Raw genomic sequence first — 20,121 nt, forward strand, 5'->3', positions numbered from 1 at the left:
TCTGGGCTAATCCAAAAGGGCCCCACAGTTGTCATGAGGGGTGAACTTTAGCTTTAGAGAGAAAAACAGCTTTTTTTTTTTTTTTTTAAAGTTGGGCATTTTAACATGGGTTCAATGGGGACTAACTTCCTTTTGGATCCAGCCTTAAGTGGCCACTCAATGAACTGCATTTTTTTTGCATTTCCGCGTAGGCTTTATTTTCCAGCACTGGAGGTTACCGCTTAGTTAGCCACATCAACTTATTAACTTATACAGCATGTCAGTGTTAGGATCCCTGCTTGTTTACGTTGCCCAAATGGCCAAAGAAAATCAGTTATGGCAGGTTTAAGTAAAGTCACTGACCCACCCTATTAGAACTACACATTCTTTTGTGTGTGATACTACTTGGATTTAAAGAATGAATAAATAAAAAAAGATTTTTAGCCCAAACCAAATAAAAACTATAATGTTGTTTGATTGAAGTGTATCTATAAAGACTTACTACAAACTGTTTAGTATGTCTGAACTTTAATTATTTAACCCCGGTGATCATAGAAATCACCAGAATATACTTAAATCTTCCAGGAAAAGGTCATAAATCTTGTTAAATCAATTTCCAGATACGTGACAGAATTTGTCGACCTCGGAAACGTCTCAGCATTAAGAACTTTCAGAGTACTACGAGCACTGAAAACCATCTCAGTTATCCCAGGTAAGTTGGGTTGTCCTCTGCTTTTCCCACATTAACAGAACACTCAATTTGTCTGTGTGTTACCAACCAGTTTATATATTGTCTCCTCCCCTCCGTCAAGGTCTGAAGACCATTGTTGGTGCTTTGATCCAGTCTGTGAGGAAGCTGGCAGACGTGATGATCCTGACCGTCTTCTGTCTCAGCGTGTTTGCCCTCATTGGCCTGCAGCTCTTCATGGGGCTGCTGCGGCAAAAGTGCATCCGCAGCCTCGGGCACTGCATCAACTCCTCTTACAGCCCCAACGCATCCTTCATCTGCAATAATAGAACCTGGAGCTCCAGGGCGGACTTCCTCGGCAGCGAAGGTCAGACAAAAAACAAAAGAGGCTGGTGTTGAGAAAGCGGTTCACACGTGTAGACTGCCCTGCATACTGTCCAGTATCCTTAACATTTAGTGAAGTCAAAATCATAGTGTTTTCTTTACCGTCTTTTTCCCCTTTCCTTAGATAATTTTTACAAAGTTGAAGGAGCAAAGGATGCCTTAATATGTGGATATGGAAGTGATGCTGGGTAAGTGAGTGTTTGTCCTGCGTACTGCTTGTTAATCATCTGCAGTCTATTGCATAATATCAAAATGTTTAGGGTCAAATGGCTTTAATCCCATTCATGCCGTGTGTATAATTGGATACAGTAGCTTGAGCATCGGACTTGGTGCAAAATAGTTTTCACATAAGAAGAAAAGACAGACACGCAGTAGATGATGTGCTTCAGGCTTCATATATAAATCTGTCACTCATAGGCGTAATGTATGGAGGAATGAATCTGTCAGAGGGCGAGTTGTAGCGTGAGAGAGGCTATACAAGACAACATGTGGTGTGGATAATCACCCCGGCTCCACTAGAACCCTTTACAGGGAAACGTGGAGTTGCCAGCTGGAGAGAGGGGGGTCTTTGGAGATTTCATCATCTCAAAAGCTCTATGACATGATTAGGTCAACCGGAGCAGACCGGATCACTTCAGATTGATGTTCTGTTATTGTTGAGAGGAGATACTGTACCCAAGTCTTCAAGCAGCAAATAAGTTTGTGTCTTTGTGACAAAGCAACGGCATCTTTGGTTTAATTTCTAACATTAATATCAATATATTCATGCATAGATGACATTGTATCTGTGGACTTTGTTCCCAATCAAAGGCACAGTGTGAAACCTTCCAAATATTGCTACTCAGCCTACGCGCTGAATAATCCTATAAATCCAAATGCTTTTGAAACAAGCACAACAGGATGACTCTATCCACGCCAAGCCCAGTTCAAGGGTTATTGTGAACTAAATTCCCATCTGTGTGAATCCAAAATCCTGCAGCTTCAACAAATGGCTTCCATTAGGTGCTCTTGTTAATAATACAAGATAATGGATGATAGCAAATAACCAAAACTGGTGATATTACATAAGCTTTAACAGGGAAGTTTGGTGCAGATATTATTTTCTTAAAGTCTTAGAACAATCGCAGCCCGCCACAACTCTGTAGGTAGCTCTCGTTTAAACTAACTGGCAAGTCAAGAAAAATCTTTTTTTTTTCCTGTACAAATCTATGACTGAGCCTTTTGATGACAACATTTTCTTTGACTAAAGGGATCGGGGGGCTCCTTTTAATGAGAGGTTCTCAATGAAAGTGCATATCAGACTTTTTTACAAGGGCTTAAGCTAATATTGACATTAATACAGTTTGTTAATAGAAAATTATGTAGAAAGTGGAGGTAGTTACACATTTTTATTGGCATCAGGGTGCAGCCAACCCTTTTGCTTTAATCTCACTCTGTAACCTCTCCTCCAAAAACACAGGAGCTTAATCTCCCAAGAAGTAAAATCTGATTAAGTAATTTGTGTTCAAGTCAGAGCAAAAGAGGATACATTTGAGGGCATTCAGGGGGAAAGGAAGTCAGTAAACTCCCATAAATAGTAGGTCAGTAAGATCAGACTAGCACCAATATGACCTATCCAGATGTCCTTGAGTTTACAAGTCAGTACAATTAGATTATTTTTTGATTTGCCGCCTATTGTTTGTGTTTCTGCCATCGGTGGAGATCCAACAACACGCTACTGACGATCGGTCTAATTCAGTTTAAATCTTTTATCTGTCTGAAAGACTCTTTAGAATATTAGAGAAACAGGAGGATCAGTCCTTTTGTCTCCTTTTAATTTTAACTTTGCTCTGTCATGACCAAGAATATGGTATTTATTGCATTTCTTAATGTCTTTGCGTTGAGATTGATGTTAAATCAAAAACAGAATGGAAAGGCCCATGACACATTTACCAGTTTATAGGTTATGTATTAGGTTAAGTAATAGGTTGCCAAAATGATTGCAAGCCTTTTAACTTCTGTGACATTTTAGATGGTACTTTCTGAGGCTGGCTGTGGAGACGGGCAAGATATTAAGCAGGGCAGGATGGAGGACGTAAAACATAGAGGATGCTTAATCTTTTGAGTGTATTCCAACAAGTAATCCCTGAGTAGATTTTCAAATTAAAGCTTTGGATACGTTATGATGACACATACAGTACATGCACAAAGACAGAAGTGGGCACGCACACGTACACACACACAAATTACAAGTATAACAAGTTTGTGATAAATAATTTGCTCAAAGGTCCAAGCTGTTTCTTATTGCGCCTACTGTAGAGTTCAGGCAAACATTTATCCCCTCACATCTTAAAGCCACTGTGCATCAAGGATTAGGACTTTTGACTTTTCCCCTTGACTGAACGGATGTGGGCATGGAAACCCACCGCCTTAGCCCGCCCACCATAGAAGGAAAACACTTTGCTTGGATTGACAGATGTTCCTCTGCTGTTCTGTTATTCAAACTGCAGGGAATGGATGGTACACTCTCAAGAGTGCTACTTATAAATAGTATAAACATGTAAGCAAATAGCTTACATAGTACTCTTATACACCCTAGACTTGTTTGCTTTAGTGACATGAGATGACATATTCATTAAAATTTGAAGAACCAAGTAGTTTTTAAATGTTTGCCTCTTAACTTTTATACGATTTGTGGTATATTTTTGATATTTAAATGGCATGCTGATCATTGTCAGTTACATACTGTCAGTCTTATATTTTTTAATTTATTTTTCCTAGCATTGCAGAAAACCATTGATTTCCATTCCATTCATTTCTGTACAGTCTGAAATCAATTAGCAGGCTCTTGAAACTTCCTTGAGATGTGTAATCCATCACAATGAGTACTGAGTCTGCACTTCTGTCTGTCAGAATTAGATTAAAGGTATAAGGTAATGCAGTGAAACAACTTCATTACAGTGCAAAAACAATAATGTAAAATCCACTTTCAAGACTTTGGCCTTGAAACCAGACAAATCTGCCAGCTTATGTTTCAGTTGTCCTGGCAGATAACGTCTGGCCCCCCTCCCATTCAGACAGACTTCCAGCCCAAGAGAAATTAGGCTGACCGATCACAACCGTTTATCTCACATAGGGCGGCTTTAATACAGATGTCCGACCGAGGAGCATTGTGCTAGTTTTAAACGCAGTTACAAAACATAACTGGTAAACTTTAAATAGACTACTCACCCAAAATCTTGTCGTTCTGTTGCTCTAAATGGTTGTGGGTCACGTTTTGTATCAAACATTTGAAAAAAATAATCTGGCCATGCAAGACTAACTGACTTTTATACCAAAAACAAATCAATTAAAAGCAATGGTTGCCTTAATAGTATATATGTATTTATCCTATAGTAGTATATATTTGTCCTACAGTATAGAACAATACTATAAAAACACAAGACAACTCAAACTTCAAACTCAAAATCTACGTAATACTTAGCATAAACTGTAGGATGTCGACTATATTACCATTGAGTACAAAGTAATACACTATATCATGTACATAGAAAAAGAACACTGGTGTGACTACATGTTCTTGCCTTCCTCGGACCAGTCTGTGAGGAGCCAGATCAGATCCCACAGCAAGTGCATGTGGCATAGCAGCTCTTCTTGAAGAGCGCTCACTCTGGATAAACCCATGCAAGAGCATCTCCAGGGCAGTTACCATGAAAAAACTTCAGGGATATTAGTCTGAAAGGGGCCCTGTTTTTACAGCAGCATCAAACTGCAAGACAAGTCTCACATTCATAGGGTCAAATAGTCAAAGATTCTCAACCAATGTTGCACTGTACAGCATCTTGAACCATGGTTTTGAAAGGTGCTGTGATCCAAAACAGTGAACAATCAGAAAACGAAATATTAGATTTAACTCACAAGTCATGTTGAGAAATCATGTAAATCTAGTCATTCTTTTACATTAAAAAGGTCATCAGAGAGTCATTGAATACAGAATATGTTTTAGTTTTTTATTATCCCTGCTTGCTACTTAGGAATTTATATTTAAAAAAAAGCTTCCCACAGGTAGCACTTTAAACCAAACAAAAACTACGGTATACTTTGAAAAAAGGTCAACAGTAATGCAATGACATCTTCCTGTCAATTTCTGCCTGGAAGATGTTGCTGGCCTCACGCAGCCTCCTCTGTCCTCACTGCTGGATATTAGTGAGCATTCCTGCTTAGCTGACTGGATGGTGAGATCTACAGCTGTTCTGTCAGCAACGCTCTGCCACCCAGCTGTTTCCCAGCCATTATGAAATTATTCTGCACTCAGATTGACGGGGCAGTCCAGCTTGTTCTCAGCTGCTGGACTTAAATATTTGCCGTAATGCCACTATGCTGACAATAAAGATCAGAGATGGAGGCATGAAGCTGAATTTTTTTTAACTGCAATTTGATATCCATCTGGCTCAACGTAATCCCTTTTTCTGCAGTGCAATTTAGTGCTCCTGCCTGGAAAGAATTTGAAGTGTCCTCTTCAGTTGATATAATGGTGTTGAGTGTATGTACTTACTAACTCATCCGCTTCCCTCCCCTCTGGAGTCAAAGGCCCCACAGGGCCATATGTAGACACTGGGATATTTTTTAGCCAATGTAAAGCAGCCTGCACACTATATCACAGCTATATTTGACCCAGCTGCCATTGATTTAATGCTGCACAGCCGTTGTTTAACAGTATTGTCCCAGAATCACATGTCTTCTGTCTTTCAACTCGTTGTGTATTACAGGAAGTGTCCAGATGGATTTGACTGCCTAAAAGTAGGGAGGAATCCAAACTATGGCTACACCAGTTTTGATACCTTCGGCTGGGCTTTTCTGGCTCTCTTCCGTCTCATGACACAAGACTACTGGGAAAAACTCTTTCACCAGGTCCAATTTTTCTCTCATTTTAATGTTCTTTGATGATTTGCTATGATTTTTAAAATTTTTATAGATTCACAAATATATAGTATAAAACAACAGTTCTCATCAATCAAATGTAAAATACTGATGCTTGAAGGAACATTCAGTTTTTATTTGGGTATTTTGTTTAGACTGGCCATAATTGCTATTGTTATGATAGTATTTTACTTAACTGGTTAGTTTGGGAGATATAGGTAACACAGTGACTCAAAATAACTTCACAATGTAGTCCATAAGGTCGAGCCACATTAGCAGTCAGACAGGATATAAACAATATTTTTACCATGAAAACCCCTTACTACAAGTCTAAACAACAGACGCTCATAGTTCCAAACCTACCAATAATTATTATCCGACTCTGCAGTTCTCTTCAGCTTAATAGAGGGTTTTGATTATGCAACCCTTAACTTTGTTGTTTGGTTCACTTATACCTCTCTTTCTTCAATTGCATTTGCAGCATGCAAGCAGTTGTTTTGTTGTGATTTACCTACTACACACCAACTGCCCAGAACCAAACATCAGATATACAAAGTGAGCGACTAGCTAGTTAAAATAGAGGAGCAGTTAGCAGTTAAAGAGAAAGATAGGAGTTGGTCAATTAGGGAGAAATGATGAAGACACACAACTTTACAACATAGTGCATAGGGGCGAGCAACACAAGCATTGGTACAGCTCCCAAGCTTACCCATATAAGCTATTATTAGCTACTATATATGTAAAAAAATGTGGAGTGGTTATAAGCCAGACTGAATTGGCTATTAAATTGTTAATTATGTTTAACAGTGCAATGAGCGCTTACATTGGCTATTTTAGGTACTGTTTTTTTTCCATTTATCAGAATGTCTGCTGCTTTCAATCTTGGACTACTTTGTAAGTCCCCAAATCTCAGCAATAATATAAGCATAAGCAACATAAGCACAATGGGCCAAAAATAGAAAAACGTTAATGTTTGCTAATAACCACAGTGCCCTTCTGTTTAAAAAGACCATTGTGAATTTGATTGTACTGACTTCATGTCTTCTTCCTCAGACGCTGCGCTCAGCAGGGAAGACCTACATGATTTTCTTTGTGCTGGTAATCTTCCTGGGCTCCTTCTACCTGGTCAACCTCATCCTGGCTGTAGTGGCCATGGCCTATGAGGAGCAGAATCAGGCAACCATCGCTGAGGCCTGGCAAAAGGAGAGAGAGTTTCAGCTGGCTATGGAGCACCTTCGCAGAGAGCAAAGAGTAGGTGCAAGGAGAACTGTCAGCAAAGATTTTCATATTTATTTGTGTGCTTATTTGGTACAAATTAATCTTCTGTAACACACTTATTTTTCTGTGTGAAGTTGGCAGCAAAAAGACAACAAGCACAGGATACAGACTCAGTATTGTCCCCAGAGTTGTCTCCATTCTGTCTGAAGACAGGCAGCATATGTCGAAACAACAGCAGAAGAAGAAGATCTCACAGGACATTGTCGGAGGAAACAGCAGAGGAAGCTGCTGAAGAGAAGTTTGACCCACTGGATGAGGCATTGGTACATCACCCAACAATCACGCTCTAAACCTTTCTCCCAGTCTTTGATGTTCTTATAATAAGCCATAGGAGCTAATGTAACCTTTGTGTTTCTGTAGCCATCTTTGTCTCCCCCTCCGGTCCACCCTCTGCTGGCCACGCTGTCCTCTCACCCACTCAGCACCAGGAGAGGAAGCCAAGTGAGCATCTTCAGCTCTTTCCGCCCACGCAACAACTCAGAGGCTGACTTCGGGGACGACGAGTACAGCAATCACGGGGACGCCTTCAGGAGTCGCGCCAGTTCAACAGCAACACCCTGGAAGAGAAGGGCAGGCAGCGTGCGGAGCCATTGCTCCCAAGTCTTCACCCCCAGCCTTAACATCAATGGCCGGCATCTCAACATCTCCCTAGATCAGAACGGGGTAACCACACTGGGCTTACATTCTCCCACCTCCATGCCTGCTTACAGCATGGAGAAGGTCAGGGAAGACACCGTTCCCAGACCTCTCCTCCAGCCTTCCCCGATAGTGGCTGAGCCTCCTCCGGTGCAAAGGAAAAGAGGGCTGAGCTCTATCAGCTTCCTCAGCGATGCCATGGGTGGTGAGTCCTTGAATATTAATTAAATACTTATATTTAGAAATATGCTTATTTGCAATGTTGCTGAGAGATAGATGAGAAGGTTGATAATGCTCTATGTCTACACGATTCATATCAAGCTCTAACAAGTAGCTGGTTAGCTTAGCTTAGCACAAAGACTGGGAACAGGGAGAAACAGCAAGATTGGCTCTGTTTAAAGGCAAAAAAATCTTAAACTAACTAATTGACATGTTAAATCCTGTTTGCTTGAGAATCTAAAGCGTAAAATCGACACGGTTTATAAGTGGTAATGTGCCAGACTATTTCTTGGCAGGGTGCAATAACTTCCTGGAGTCACAATAATCCCATAATCATAAAACATTTGCCATTTTTGCACATCAGTTGTTTTTTACTGTTTTTGCATGGATTAAACAAACAAGATTTAACTTATTTAGTGAACTTGAGTTTGTGGACCAACTCCGGTCAATTTGTCAATGCCTCATAGTCAGGCATTGACAATAGCGAACGTAAAGAACTTAACACAGAAAGACCTTGCCTGGCCCAGGGATTGAACTCAGCACTGCCTACTCACTGTGAGGGGACAGTGTTAGCCATTAGACCGTGTGTCCAGAGTGGAATCAATCTTATCAACTAACACCCAGCCGGAAAGGGAAAAGCACATTATCCCTCTAAAGATTGCTCTTATCCTATGAGACCTATTACAGATTGAAGCCAGCATAAAACTCTGAGTTGTACGTACATGCTGGGGCTTTAGGTTATGTCCACTGGGGTTTGACAAGAAAGGAAAAGCGAATATTGGTTTACTTTTCAAGGGGGGATTTAAAGCCTGCATATAAATAGTTCACCGTGTTGTCTCCTTGCAGAGCTGGAGGTGTCGAGGCAAAAGTGCCATCCCTGCTGGTACATTTTCGCCAAGAAGTACCTGATATGGGACTGCTGCCCTTGGTGGCTGAAGATTAAAGAGTGGGTGAAGTTCATGGTGATGGATCCTTTCCTGGATCTGGGTATCACAATATGCATTGTGCTCAACACCCTCTTCATGGCCCTGGAGCACTACCCCATGACTGATGAGTTCAACACAATGCTTTCAGTGGGAAATCTGGTGAGGGATTTTTAATGATTGAGGTGGGCAGTTTTCCAGCATTTGACACACTTTCTTCTAAGTGCTGGTGGATACTTGGAGAGGACTGTGGGTTTCACTGAGAAAAAAGCAAAGGAAAGACAACGTTGTTCATTCAGATAATGTCTTTATATATATAAATATATATATTAAATAAATATATCAGAGAGTTGTTTTTTTATAGCCAGTGCTGTGCTGGACCTAAAGTTAAAGAGGGCATGTTGATGCTTTGTCAAATGTTCTGCTTGGGACTATTTGAGATAATCTTTGGTAAGAGGGAATATTTTTAGCAGGAGGTGGGACTGATTCCCTTATTTGTATTTGCCATCTCCCCCTACTGGTAAAGTATAGACTCTGCTGTCTTCAAGGTTGAAAAGCTATTTAAAAAGACAGGTAATAATAATAATTTAGGTCCTACTGCCACATTGCAGAAGAATTCCCTCTATTGCTTTGTAGTTTTTTTCACTTTGACCTTTATCTGTTTCTCTATAAGAGTTTTTATTGTACATTTTCAGCAGATATTCAACCAAGACATTGAAGAGCCAGGCATACAAAACACAGAATAAATATTTGGAACAGCAGAACAACCTGTAAACACATCAATAAGTCCGCCATACAAAGTTGTTACTAGGGCACCTGTTAATAAACAGTTATTTATATGTCCAACAAATACAAAGCAACATTCATTTGGAGTTGTGTTTTAAGTTTACCTGGTTAATGTAATATTCAATCTCCTTTTAGCTCTATTTTGGTCTACACCAAGTCCTGAGGGAGATGTCTGTCTGTTAAGCTGCTAAATGCTCTTTGTTCACCAGCTATTAGCTAACTTTGTCTGTATATTGTTTGAAGCTAAAGTGTACGGTGGGTTTATTGGGTCTTTTTCCGCTGAAAACCACAGCCTGCTGCTGGAAACAAGGTTGATGAGAGTGGTGAGACTGATCCAAACAGTACTGTAATATGTGGGTCATAATTCAAAAACAATGAAAAGACTCTAAAACGCATTTTGAGGGGAACTGCAGTCGGGTGGTAATTACTTGTTGGACAAATAACACCTTTTTACATTACTCAGTCCATTTGTTGTTAATATACAAACCTGATTAAGGGCAGAGTTAAGTAAATACATAAAGTGATTTATATTTCACTTGAATAGGATACTTTGCTACTTTTTCCACCTCTTACTGTATTGATGTGCCTTTTTATCTGTATCTCTAGGTTTTCACAGGGATCTTTACAGCTGAGATGGTGCTGAAGCTGATTGCCATGGACCCCTACTACTACTTCCAACAGGGATGGAATATCTTTGACGGCATCATTGTTTGCCTCAGTCTGATGGAGTTAGGTCTTTCAAATGTAGAGGGTCTGTCTGTCCTGAGATCATTTAGACTGGTAACAAAAATCTTCAACTTTCACTCATGTAGTTCTTTTTGGCAAATGATTTAATACTGATGTCTCCATCTTATTAAACATAGTGTTTCTTGTAAATATGCAGCATCATTCTTTTTTTTCTTTCACTTTGTTCTCTTCTTTAGTTACGAGTCTTCAAGCTGGCAAAATCCTGGCCCACTCTCAACACTCTCATCAAGATCATCGGAAACTCTGTGGGCGCCCTAGGGAACCTGACACTGGTGTTGGCCATCATCGTCTTCATCTTTGCTGTGGTGGGCATGCAACTGTTTGGCAAGAACTACCAGGACTGTGTGTGTAAGATTTCCATTGACTGCCAGCTGCCTCGCTGGCACATGAAGGACTTCTTCCACTCCTTCCTGATTGTGTTCCGGGTGTTGTGCGGTGAATGGATCGAGACCATGTGGGATTGCATGGAAGTGGCCGGGCAGCCCCTCTGCATCCTGGTTTTCATGTTGGTCATGGTCATAGGGAACTTGGTGGTGAGTGTTAAATTGGACATTTTTAAGTCTTTTAAAATGTCTTTCAACAAATCTCATCACCAAAACAAGCATTGAGTTGTGAAGATTTATTATTATTATGTAAATTCTTTAAATCTACAAAAGAAAACTTCACAAAGTCAACCTCAACCTTACACTAACAATATTGCCGAAAAAAACATTCAGTGAGCAACACCGTTGCACTGGGGGATATTTTTCTTCATTAAAATGAACATGGGAACTGTACTTTATTTTGAGTTAATACAAAAAAGATACTCACTACTACACAGAATCTGCAGCTGAAAATTGTTGCCAAACAACTCATTCTCACTTGCCCTTTGGCATTGTTTTTCAACGTGTGGGGTATGGTTGGGTTTAGGCCACACAACTATTTGGTTAGGGTTGGGAAAAGATCATGCTTTGGATTTACATAAGTATGTTAAGTAAGTTATGGATGTGATGTTAGCTTTCGTAGGTTATGTACATAATGTTAGTTTTTTTTGAAAAGTCAACGTCGTCGACCCCCTGCGGTCAAGTAGTGGAAAGCCCTCAGCATCTCATACAGACGCTGAGGGCCACTGAACAAGCTGCTTTATTTGTTGAGTAGGGAGTGAGACTAGGTATAGCCTTCAATACATTTACCGTTTACTCCTGCTAGAGTAACGTTTGCTAATAACAACAGTGCCCTGCTGTTTGAATAGATTGCTTTGCCTTTTTTTTTTTTTTTGAAGTGAAAGTTTGTATTCATGATCAATTTACATTTTTAGGTTGAACCAGTGGGTATGTTGGTTCCGTGAGCCAAAGACAAGCTGTGGATGTCGGAAAGTATTGAACGACAGACACACAAACACATAGTTGGTTTTGGTTTTTTTACTGGATTTGTTGACACAAAATTACAGAATATCCCCAGTCTTCAACAATATATAATAACATGAAGCCTGCTTAGAGAAATTCACTGCACATCAATGCAACTATAATCCAAATGATGATGTCATGAGTAATCAGGGATTATGTTGCACAAATTAAGGTTTGGTGATTCCATATTATGAGGATGGGACATCCTCGGACAGTTGTTGGTGCCTCGTCGTGATATATTTTGCAAACGGATTGCATATTTGTGTAGCCAGAATGGTTTGTGCATTTTTCCTTTAGTGCTCTTGAACGCATGCTCTTCACTGAGAAAGTAATTGTGTAACAGTGTTGTGGTGTCTTGCTGATTAGCATTAGCGGGCTGCAAAACAGATCACGTCTGGACGACATATAAACCCTCTTGTTTTCCCTCCTAAGTAAGATACTGTATGTATCATCTGCACATGTATCTACACATGTCTTGCAAACTGTAGCCTCACCAGACACTCTACGCTTGCAGTGGGTTTACCGCAGCCTCATGTCCAACAGGACTAAATGTTTTATCCACTGCTAATGAACTAAGCTTTATGGGAGAAATTGTGACCTAAGTACTGTACAAAGGATCAGCCAAGGCCAGAGTGTTCTTGCTGTCGTTTCAGCCTTTGCAGCAGGTATTGAGTTTCACACAGGATGAAACACAGCGTGTACTTCATTGCATGCAGCTGTTTCTGTAAAAAGCAGTTAATCTGTATGCCAGCTCTGTTTGTACACAACTGCTGTCACTCTGTGCCATAATAAGGGGATATGTATATTTGTTGGTCTACCCATATGGTGATTTGTTGTCCAGCTGTGTCCTGTAAGCTATGTAAATGAGAACAGATCCAAAATATCCCGGAAGTGCTGGCAGCCAGCGGTTGCAGGATTTATTTAGGGTCCGTAGTTTTACTTCATTGTGGTGTCATTTTAGTGCTGATTTTTGAACTAAAAAATATCCCACATTTTTGGCCACCTGTTCCCAGCATGCCCTCTGTTCCCCCTACCGTTATATGCTAGTTTGTTCCTCATTTAATCCTAAGTGTTAATCTTAAACGATTCTCCTAGCCTTTTTCTTGCAATGCCTGCCTTAAGATAGCCAGGGTAGTGCTCTTCCTTTTGTGTGTTCAGCCGAACAAACGGCGTTGTTTGGTGCTGTTTCCGTACCAGGCAGAGATGTTACCAGTCAGGACGCTCTCAATAATGCAAGATTAGAAATTGCCCAGTAATTAAAGGAGATACACAAAATCTTCTCAGGCTTCTGAGGTGAAACCGTCTCTGTCTTGCCTTTTACCTCAGACACCTGAAAATTCTGGATGTGATAACCATCATGTTAATGGAACCACTAGGTTGTTTAAAATGCCTGCGAGCAAAATCATACAAATACTTGTTTATTTCTAAATCTTTGTATAAAAAGGGTATTGTGTGACTGGAGAGGTTTTGATACTACTTGGTACTGCGTTGTTTCAGCCGATAACTTAAAGGTATCAATTACTGATGCCCAGCCCTAACAGTAACTAAGGCGGGAGGGCTTTGTTATGGCCAATTGCAAAAGGCCCTGTTTTCTAGACATCTTGCACCATTATATCATCTTTAGCCTGGTGGTTTCCCACAAGTTTACACCTTCTGATGCTATTAAATACTTAATGACTTTAAATTACCTTCTAGTAGCACTGACAAAAGATGACATCGGCTTAAAGAGCACATAGCAGTTTCTCTTGTTATACAATTGCTGGATAAAGACACCTTCTGGTGACCCTGTTCACTTGTGACCAGATCACAACAGTGCTTCTCATTGAGTTTAAAGGACAATAACCTCCACTGCACTTGAATCGTGGGAAAGCTGTTTATCCAAAGGGATTATCCACGATGCTTAGGGGCAAGAAGGTTGTAGGGCATTCATCACTAATCTTCTGCTCATGCTCCTCATTTCTGAATGGCTCAGTGGCAAAAGATGATCCTTACCAACTGTGCACATCACATATGCACACACTTACACACACATGCTGTGCAGAGATGGGCTTGATGCTGCTGCTCTCTAAGCTATTAGATTGAGTACTTGGGAGTTGGATACTTGGAAACTTGAGTTCAGTGTGTCTGAAAGCAGCTGAAGCCATATGTGCCTGAGCATATCTGTGTAGAATATCCTCCTGAATTTACAATACAGGATTTTCCATTGTTGACACAATATGTGGAAGGTCATGTCATGCACTAGGTACACTTATCCTTTAGCTTAAAGGCACACCTTTGGTCTGATTAGTAAAGAAAGATAAATGTTGACATAAGCATAATGTAAATACTGCATTTTTTGCCATATTCAGGATAAATGTCTACAAAATTATAACAATGTTCTGATATTTCTCCAAAGCAAATGTAACGTAACATAACATATGTCTGTCAACATGTTCAACAGGTGTTGAATCTTTTTCTGGCCCTGCTGCTCAGCTCCTTCAGCTCCGACAACCTCTCTGCTCCAGACGAAGATGGCGATCTGAACAACATCCAGATCGCCATCGGCCGTATCCAATCCGGGGTTTCCTGGCTTTCCACGTGTATCGCCGACCTCTTCAACCGCAGCTTGAAGCGTCGTAATCAGAAGGCCAAAGAAGCCGGTCAGGCCATCAAGCTGGTTGGAAATCACGTGGAAAGCAATGGTGGAATTTTTGGACGCTATGTACAGAAGTACATCACACCAGAGGAGGACAGCTATATGACAAACCCAAATTTGACTGTTATTGTTCCTATCGCACCTGGAGAGTCAGATGTGGAGTTTCTCGAGGAGGAGGAGATTTCTGAGTCATCAGAGGACGAAGACAACAAACAGGTGAGCTTTTCACCTCCAGATATATGTGTTAACAATGGACATGAACCCTCATAGTTTACTGTTGTAGTAGTCTATTATCTACCAAAATAGTTTGTGTGAAACAATGGTAGGAAACCACTGCTACTGCTGTTACATCAAAGCTTTGAGTGAAGCCTGAAGCAACATAGTCAGAAGTTTCACACCAAAATTAAACATGTCAAAACAAGTAAAATCCAAGTTATTTCCACTTCTGAGTTGAATCCTCCTTCACTCTGTATTAACCTTACATTACCGTATCCAGGTTGTTGTCATGCTTTCTGCCTGAAATGCCAAAATTAATTTGACTTAACTAATTGGAAGTTCACCAAACAAATTAAACAATTTCTCTCCTTTTCTAATACGTAGCACACTACACAGTACTTTTCAAGAATGTTTTGGGACACTATGGAACTAAAGTATTAAATGATATTATGTGACTTGTATTAGAGGCTGAATGAGTGGATGAGAGGAGTTTTGACAACCAAACTGTAAGTTGAAAAAAAACTTTTCTTTCATGCAAATGCAGTGTTTTGTTCTTGTTGTTAAGGTTCATTAACATTGTTGTCATACAATTTACAGTGTAAGACAACCTGAAAATGAAAACGTAAAATGGTAACACAAGGACAAGATTTTAGTAGCCAGTTGTTTACTGGCTCTGTATCCAAGATGTTTCTGGAAAATGTTCTAGAAAGAGAAGGTGCTGGTAGATGGATTGTGTGGCAGAGCCAGCTGTTTCCCCTTGTTTCTAGTCTTTATGCAAATCTAAGCTAATCAGCTATTGGTGTTAACTTCATTTCTTTCTAAGCATAGGCTTGGAAGTGGTAATAATCCTCTCATCTAATTAACAGCAAAACAGTGAATTAGCGTATTTGCCAACATATCCAAGTATTCCTTTAAAGTTTGACATTCACTGCTGTATTTGGCAAAGCTTTTTAAATGTGAGAGAAACAATGTGAATTGCTGAGAGAATGACAATTATAGTTTTGATTGGATCAAACAGATTTAAGTCAAGTCAAAATTGTTGACACTTATCATTGGCTGGTATGCAGGCAAACACCATGGATGACTAAAGTTGTTTAAACAGGTTTTATCAATACTGATTATTTGTGTAAAGTTAGAATAATTTAGTTGCAGTATGTATTCATACACAATCATTTAGTAAGATTTACCCCTTTACCCATTTTTCTCTCTAACTTGAATTAATTGAACAAACCTCTCTGTCTCTCTGTCTCTCTGTCTCTCTGTCTCTCTCTCTCTCTCTCTCTCTCTCTCTCTCTCTCTTTCTGTCTCTCTCTCTCTCTCTCTCTCTCTCTATCAGTCTCCTTGATTCTTGCTCTTGCCTCAATCCTTCCTCTAGAGTCCTCTGTGTCTCAATGTCCTGTGGGTCGGGGGTTTGTTGAGGTGGAGGGTGTGTTGCTCCTGCCCTCTCTGGCAGGCAGACAGCAGCAGGCCAGATGTGGAGTCAGGCCTGCAGAGCAGATTAAAGTGACACAGCTGAGCAAAGCAGAGCTGAGCGGGCTGCAGTCTGGCGCTCTTTCTTCCTATTTCCCTGCCATGCTCTGCTCCGCACCAGAATTAGGCATTAGGGAAAAGGAAAATAGAAAAAACAGTCCTCCATCAGCTTAACTGGGCATCTGCTCAGCCACACAGAAGGATACCTTTTACATGTGTAGAGCTTTGAATGCACACTAAAAATGGCAAGATTGTATTAGTTAGTTATGAATAAAGTATTTTTCAGGTAGATCACTTTAAAAAACTACAAGAGCAATCATCCAATGTCTGCATATGGCAACAATTGTCTTAATATGTCATTAGTCCACATTCTCTCTGTCTTCAAGCTGTAATATTGCAATGCTGGTAATCTAGTCTCCAGGTCATGCGGGTGCTCTTTAATGCTGGATTAGACTTCGTACCAGTTTATAGGATTGAAGCTGCACCTCTGTCCTATAAATCGTGTTAAATATGTTGCTGTTACAACACACTGAAATCTCATCAAAAATGTATTAAGGCTCAGAAGAGATTGAAATGCAAGGCAGTACATCTAAGTGAGCAAGCTTTAATGGGATGAATCTACACTGAACAAAGAGCAGAAAAATGCTGCTACACTGCTCTGTTGTGTTTAAAATTTAGAGGCATAATGCATATGTGGCCATTATCCAACCAGTGATGTCACAGCAGGTGTTTAGCCTTTGACAGCTGATGGAAAACACTCGTTCATCCGTCTATATTCTGTGCTATACATGTGTATAACAACTCAGTATTGGTTCATACACTGTTTACTTAAAAAGTAAGTGAGAAAGTGATTGGTAACAGTGAGGCTTCTCACCACTCAGGAGAGGATTAGCCTATCAGAGGGCAGCACAGTGGATCTGAGGAAGCCTGGAGAAGAAATGGACGACTTGTCAGAGCTGCCTGAAGAAAGCATGGAGCCGGAGGAATGCTTCCCAGAATGTGAGAATTGAGAATTAAGAGTTACAACCATGTGAAACGATAAATATAAAGTGTAATCAAAGCTTTTGCAACAATCATTTTACAAGTTTTCCTTCATGCAGTATAATCTGTGGTGATTTGTTTTGGCTTCCCGCTTAGTGTGCATGAGGCACTGTCAGTGCTGTGCGATCGATACCAGCCGCGGTCTGGGCCAGGCCTGGTGGAGGCTGAGGAAGACCTGCTATCAGATTGTGGAGCACAGCTGGTTTGAGACTTTTATCATCTTCATGATCCTGCTCAGCAGTGGGGCTCTGGTACAACAAACTCTACTTGTTATTTATTTAATTTAACACTATTTAATTTGTAAGAAATGTATATCTTTTTTAAAACATGTCATCTTTTAAGTCCTGGTTGATTTGTTGTGATTGTTTGCACATGTATGCATGAAATCTGTCTAAAAGGCAAGAAGGTAATTACTCCATGTAAATTCAAATCCCAAGTAATGGAAAACTTCTAAAAGAAAGTATATAAAGTAGAAGTAGGAGGGGAATTCCTGCCTTCTTCACTTCAGTGTCTGATTCCAGTTCTGTTTAGCGTCTGATTTCAGTGCAGTATTACTGAAGCTTAATGGCTGAAGTTTAAAGACAACCTTCCAACAGTGGTTGCCAGCAACATGTTTTCTCAGGGTGGTTGAAAAACTGTAAAGCAAAACTTCTGTATCTAAAACAACTGGTTTCCATATTACAATTGTACCTTCAGAAACCTTAAAGTTAATCAGATGTTAAATAGTTTTCCATGTTCAACCAGCAGTAGGGGTGTGATGTGGCGTTTACTCACACCGCTGTCCCTCTTGTGCTGCAGGCATTTGAAGATATCTATATTGAGAAGAGAAAAGTCGTAAAGGTGGTGTTGGAGTATGCCGACAAGGTCTTCTCCTACATCTTTGTGCTAGAGATGTTCCTCAAGTGGATTGCATACGGCTTCAAGAAATATTTCACCAACTACTGGTGCTGGCTCGACTTTCTTATCGTGGATGTAAGTGAACATTTTGCCTATTTTTGTTGCACCATACGAAGGGATGCTGGTAATTACGAATCATATGTTGATAATTGAGGTTAAAGTGTAACCTCTCTCATTGTAGCTGAATGTTGCTTGTTCATGTTTGTGGGATTTACAGCTTGGTGAGTGACACATTATTTACAGGAAAGCACTTAACAATCCATTTATGCTTTACAACAACGGGCCATCTTTATGACCAAAATCGTGCTTCCCCCACCATCAGCTACTCTTTTTTAAAACAAACTCCACACAACTGTTTTACGACCTGGATCAATTTACTAGAAAGCATGCAGATAAATCACACAATAAATAGAACAATTTTACATTTGCTTTAACGCCAGGATTTTGTCAAACAATTTAAAAAGAAGTGCTCTGTTGGGTAAAATAGATGTGGCACTGTAGTGGTAATCCAAAGTGCCCGAGGCGTGCAGCCTGAGGCCTGACTTGACTTCCTCTGATTTCACCTGCTGTTACACAGATTGCCACAGACCGCTCTATTGTTAGGGTAAGTTGTAGTTAGCAGGTCCCAGGTGAGTATGGGCTCTGGAATTGGAAACTTGCATCCTCCTCACAAATGCTTCTGTGTTTTTTCACTCGTAAGTGCTTTCTGTTGTGATATCAAAAGCCACCGTCTTGTTTCCAACAAATGCACTTCTTATGAAATGTGCTACAATTTTTAAAAATACTCATCATACATTCTATGAATTTGTTACTTTAGGACCTTGGCTTTTATATCAAAAACAATTGCAATGCCATTTACTCTAAGCTTTATCTACAGAAGATGTACTTTATACAGCATATTAAACCTATAAAAATGTTGCTTAACAGACATTTTAGTCAATTTAGAAACGCACGAGTTGAGCTCATGTCTAAACTGTTCTGTCTAATTTATGTGCTGAATGTTGTTATGTCTGTTTGGAGGAAAAGACAAATCCTTCTGATAATTGCAGTAACATACCTTTTGTTTCTATGAAAATTACCACCTTACTTTCTTTTACAGCGTTTTTGAATTTTTCCATGTATACTTGCTTGAAGCCAAAGACTTTTCTTGTCCTGAGAATACATTTTGAGTACCTTCTTTAGATATATTGGACAAACACAAATGTAAATAGACTTTTATAAAGAAATTCAGACCATTGGGACCTTATAAGTCCTAAATTCTTTTTAATGAACCTATTTGATCAATTGAATGCAAATTGGGAAGCAAATTTGGCAAAGATAGATATACATTCTTTATAAAACTCCCTCTATTTGATATATATACATATTATATATGCATATATAGCTGAGTATGCATTCATGGACACATTTGTTCATATTGTGCATACTTGTCTGTGTTTTGTCATCCATCATGACATGACTTTTTCTCATTTATATCATGCCATTTTCATTCATAGCCATCATCCAAGGGCCATTCAACAGCGGAATACCATTTAGTTTTTTCCATTTTGGATGTAGAATAGAGTGGAAGTCTAAATTTGATAAAAAATGACACAACAAGCAAACCAAACCTAAACCTCAAAAATTAAGTAATTGGGTTCCTAACTGTGGAATGTCCCAAAACACACAGAAACTCTAAAATATGGCTCTTCAAATGTGTTCTTCTTGTCTTTTATGGTCTTCTTATTGTTTTCTTTCTTTCAAAAGTTATATAATTGCTAAGAAAAACTATGCAATACATTGACTAATGTTTTGATAAGACTATGTTTGGGATATTGCTTTATTCAATGCTTTTCACAATGTTTTTGTTCTTCCTCTTGCATTAGAAAAAAAAATATTGCTACATTACCCACAAGTTTAAAGGTTTAAACAAGAACGTTGTTGGACCCTTTTAATGAT

At 39.7% G+C, this 20,121-nt stretch overlaps 1 protein-coding gene across 5 annotated transcripts in view; it reads left to right on the plus strand.

Annotated features, from left to right (window-relative positions):
- LOC117953778 (sodium channel protein type 4 subunit alpha-like) overlaps nucleotides 1-20,121 on the plus strand; it is a 37,802-nt gene that overhangs the window by 12,652 nt on the left and 5,029 nt on the right. For 3 of the 5 annotated variants that reach the window (XM_034887094.1, XM_034887096.1, XM_034887098.1), the window contains 15 exons: nucleotides 600-691; nucleotides 792-1,034; nucleotides 1,176-1,239; nucleotides 5,800-5,941; nucleotides 7,004-7,201; nucleotides 7,303-7,491; nucleotides 7,589-8,069; nucleotides 8,930-9,168; nucleotides 10,399-10,572; nucleotides 10,716-11,072; nucleotides 14,365-14,775; nucleotides 17,127-17,244; nucleotides 17,383-17,537; nucleotides 18,085-18,258; nucleotides 18,761-18,787. In XM_034887094.1, the coding sequence (XP_034742985.1) occupies nucleotides 600-691; nucleotides 792-1,034; nucleotides 1,176-1,239; nucleotides 5,800-5,941; nucleotides 7,004-7,201; nucleotides 7,303-7,491; nucleotides 7,589-8,069; nucleotides 8,930-9,168; nucleotides 10,399-10,572; nucleotides 10,716-11,072; nucleotides 14,365-14,775; nucleotides 17,127-17,244; nucleotides 17,383-17,537; nucleotides 18,085-18,258; nucleotides 18,761-18,787 (3,064 nt within the window). The remainder of the gene's footprint in view (nucleotides 1-599; nucleotides 692-791; nucleotides 1,035-1,175; nucleotides 1,240-5,799; nucleotides 5,942-7,003; nucleotides 7,202-7,302; nucleotides 7,492-7,588; nucleotides 8,070-8,929; nucleotides 9,169-10,398; nucleotides 10,573-10,715; nucleotides 11,073-14,364; nucleotides 14,776-17,126; nucleotides 17,245-17,382; nucleotides 17,538-18,084; nucleotides 18,259-18,760; nucleotides 18,788-20,121) is intronic. The other 2 variants (XM_034887095.1, XM_034887097.1) reach the window with 1 other exon arrangement.

The sequence above is a fragment of the Etheostoma cragini genome, chromosome 12 (genome assembly GCF_013103735.1).
Source record: "Etheostoma cragini isolate CJK2018 chromosome 12, CSU_Ecrag_1.0, whole genome shotgun sequence".
Lineage (NCBI taxonomy): Eukaryota > Metazoa > Chordata > Actinopteri > Perciformes > Percidae > Etheostoma > Etheostoma cragini.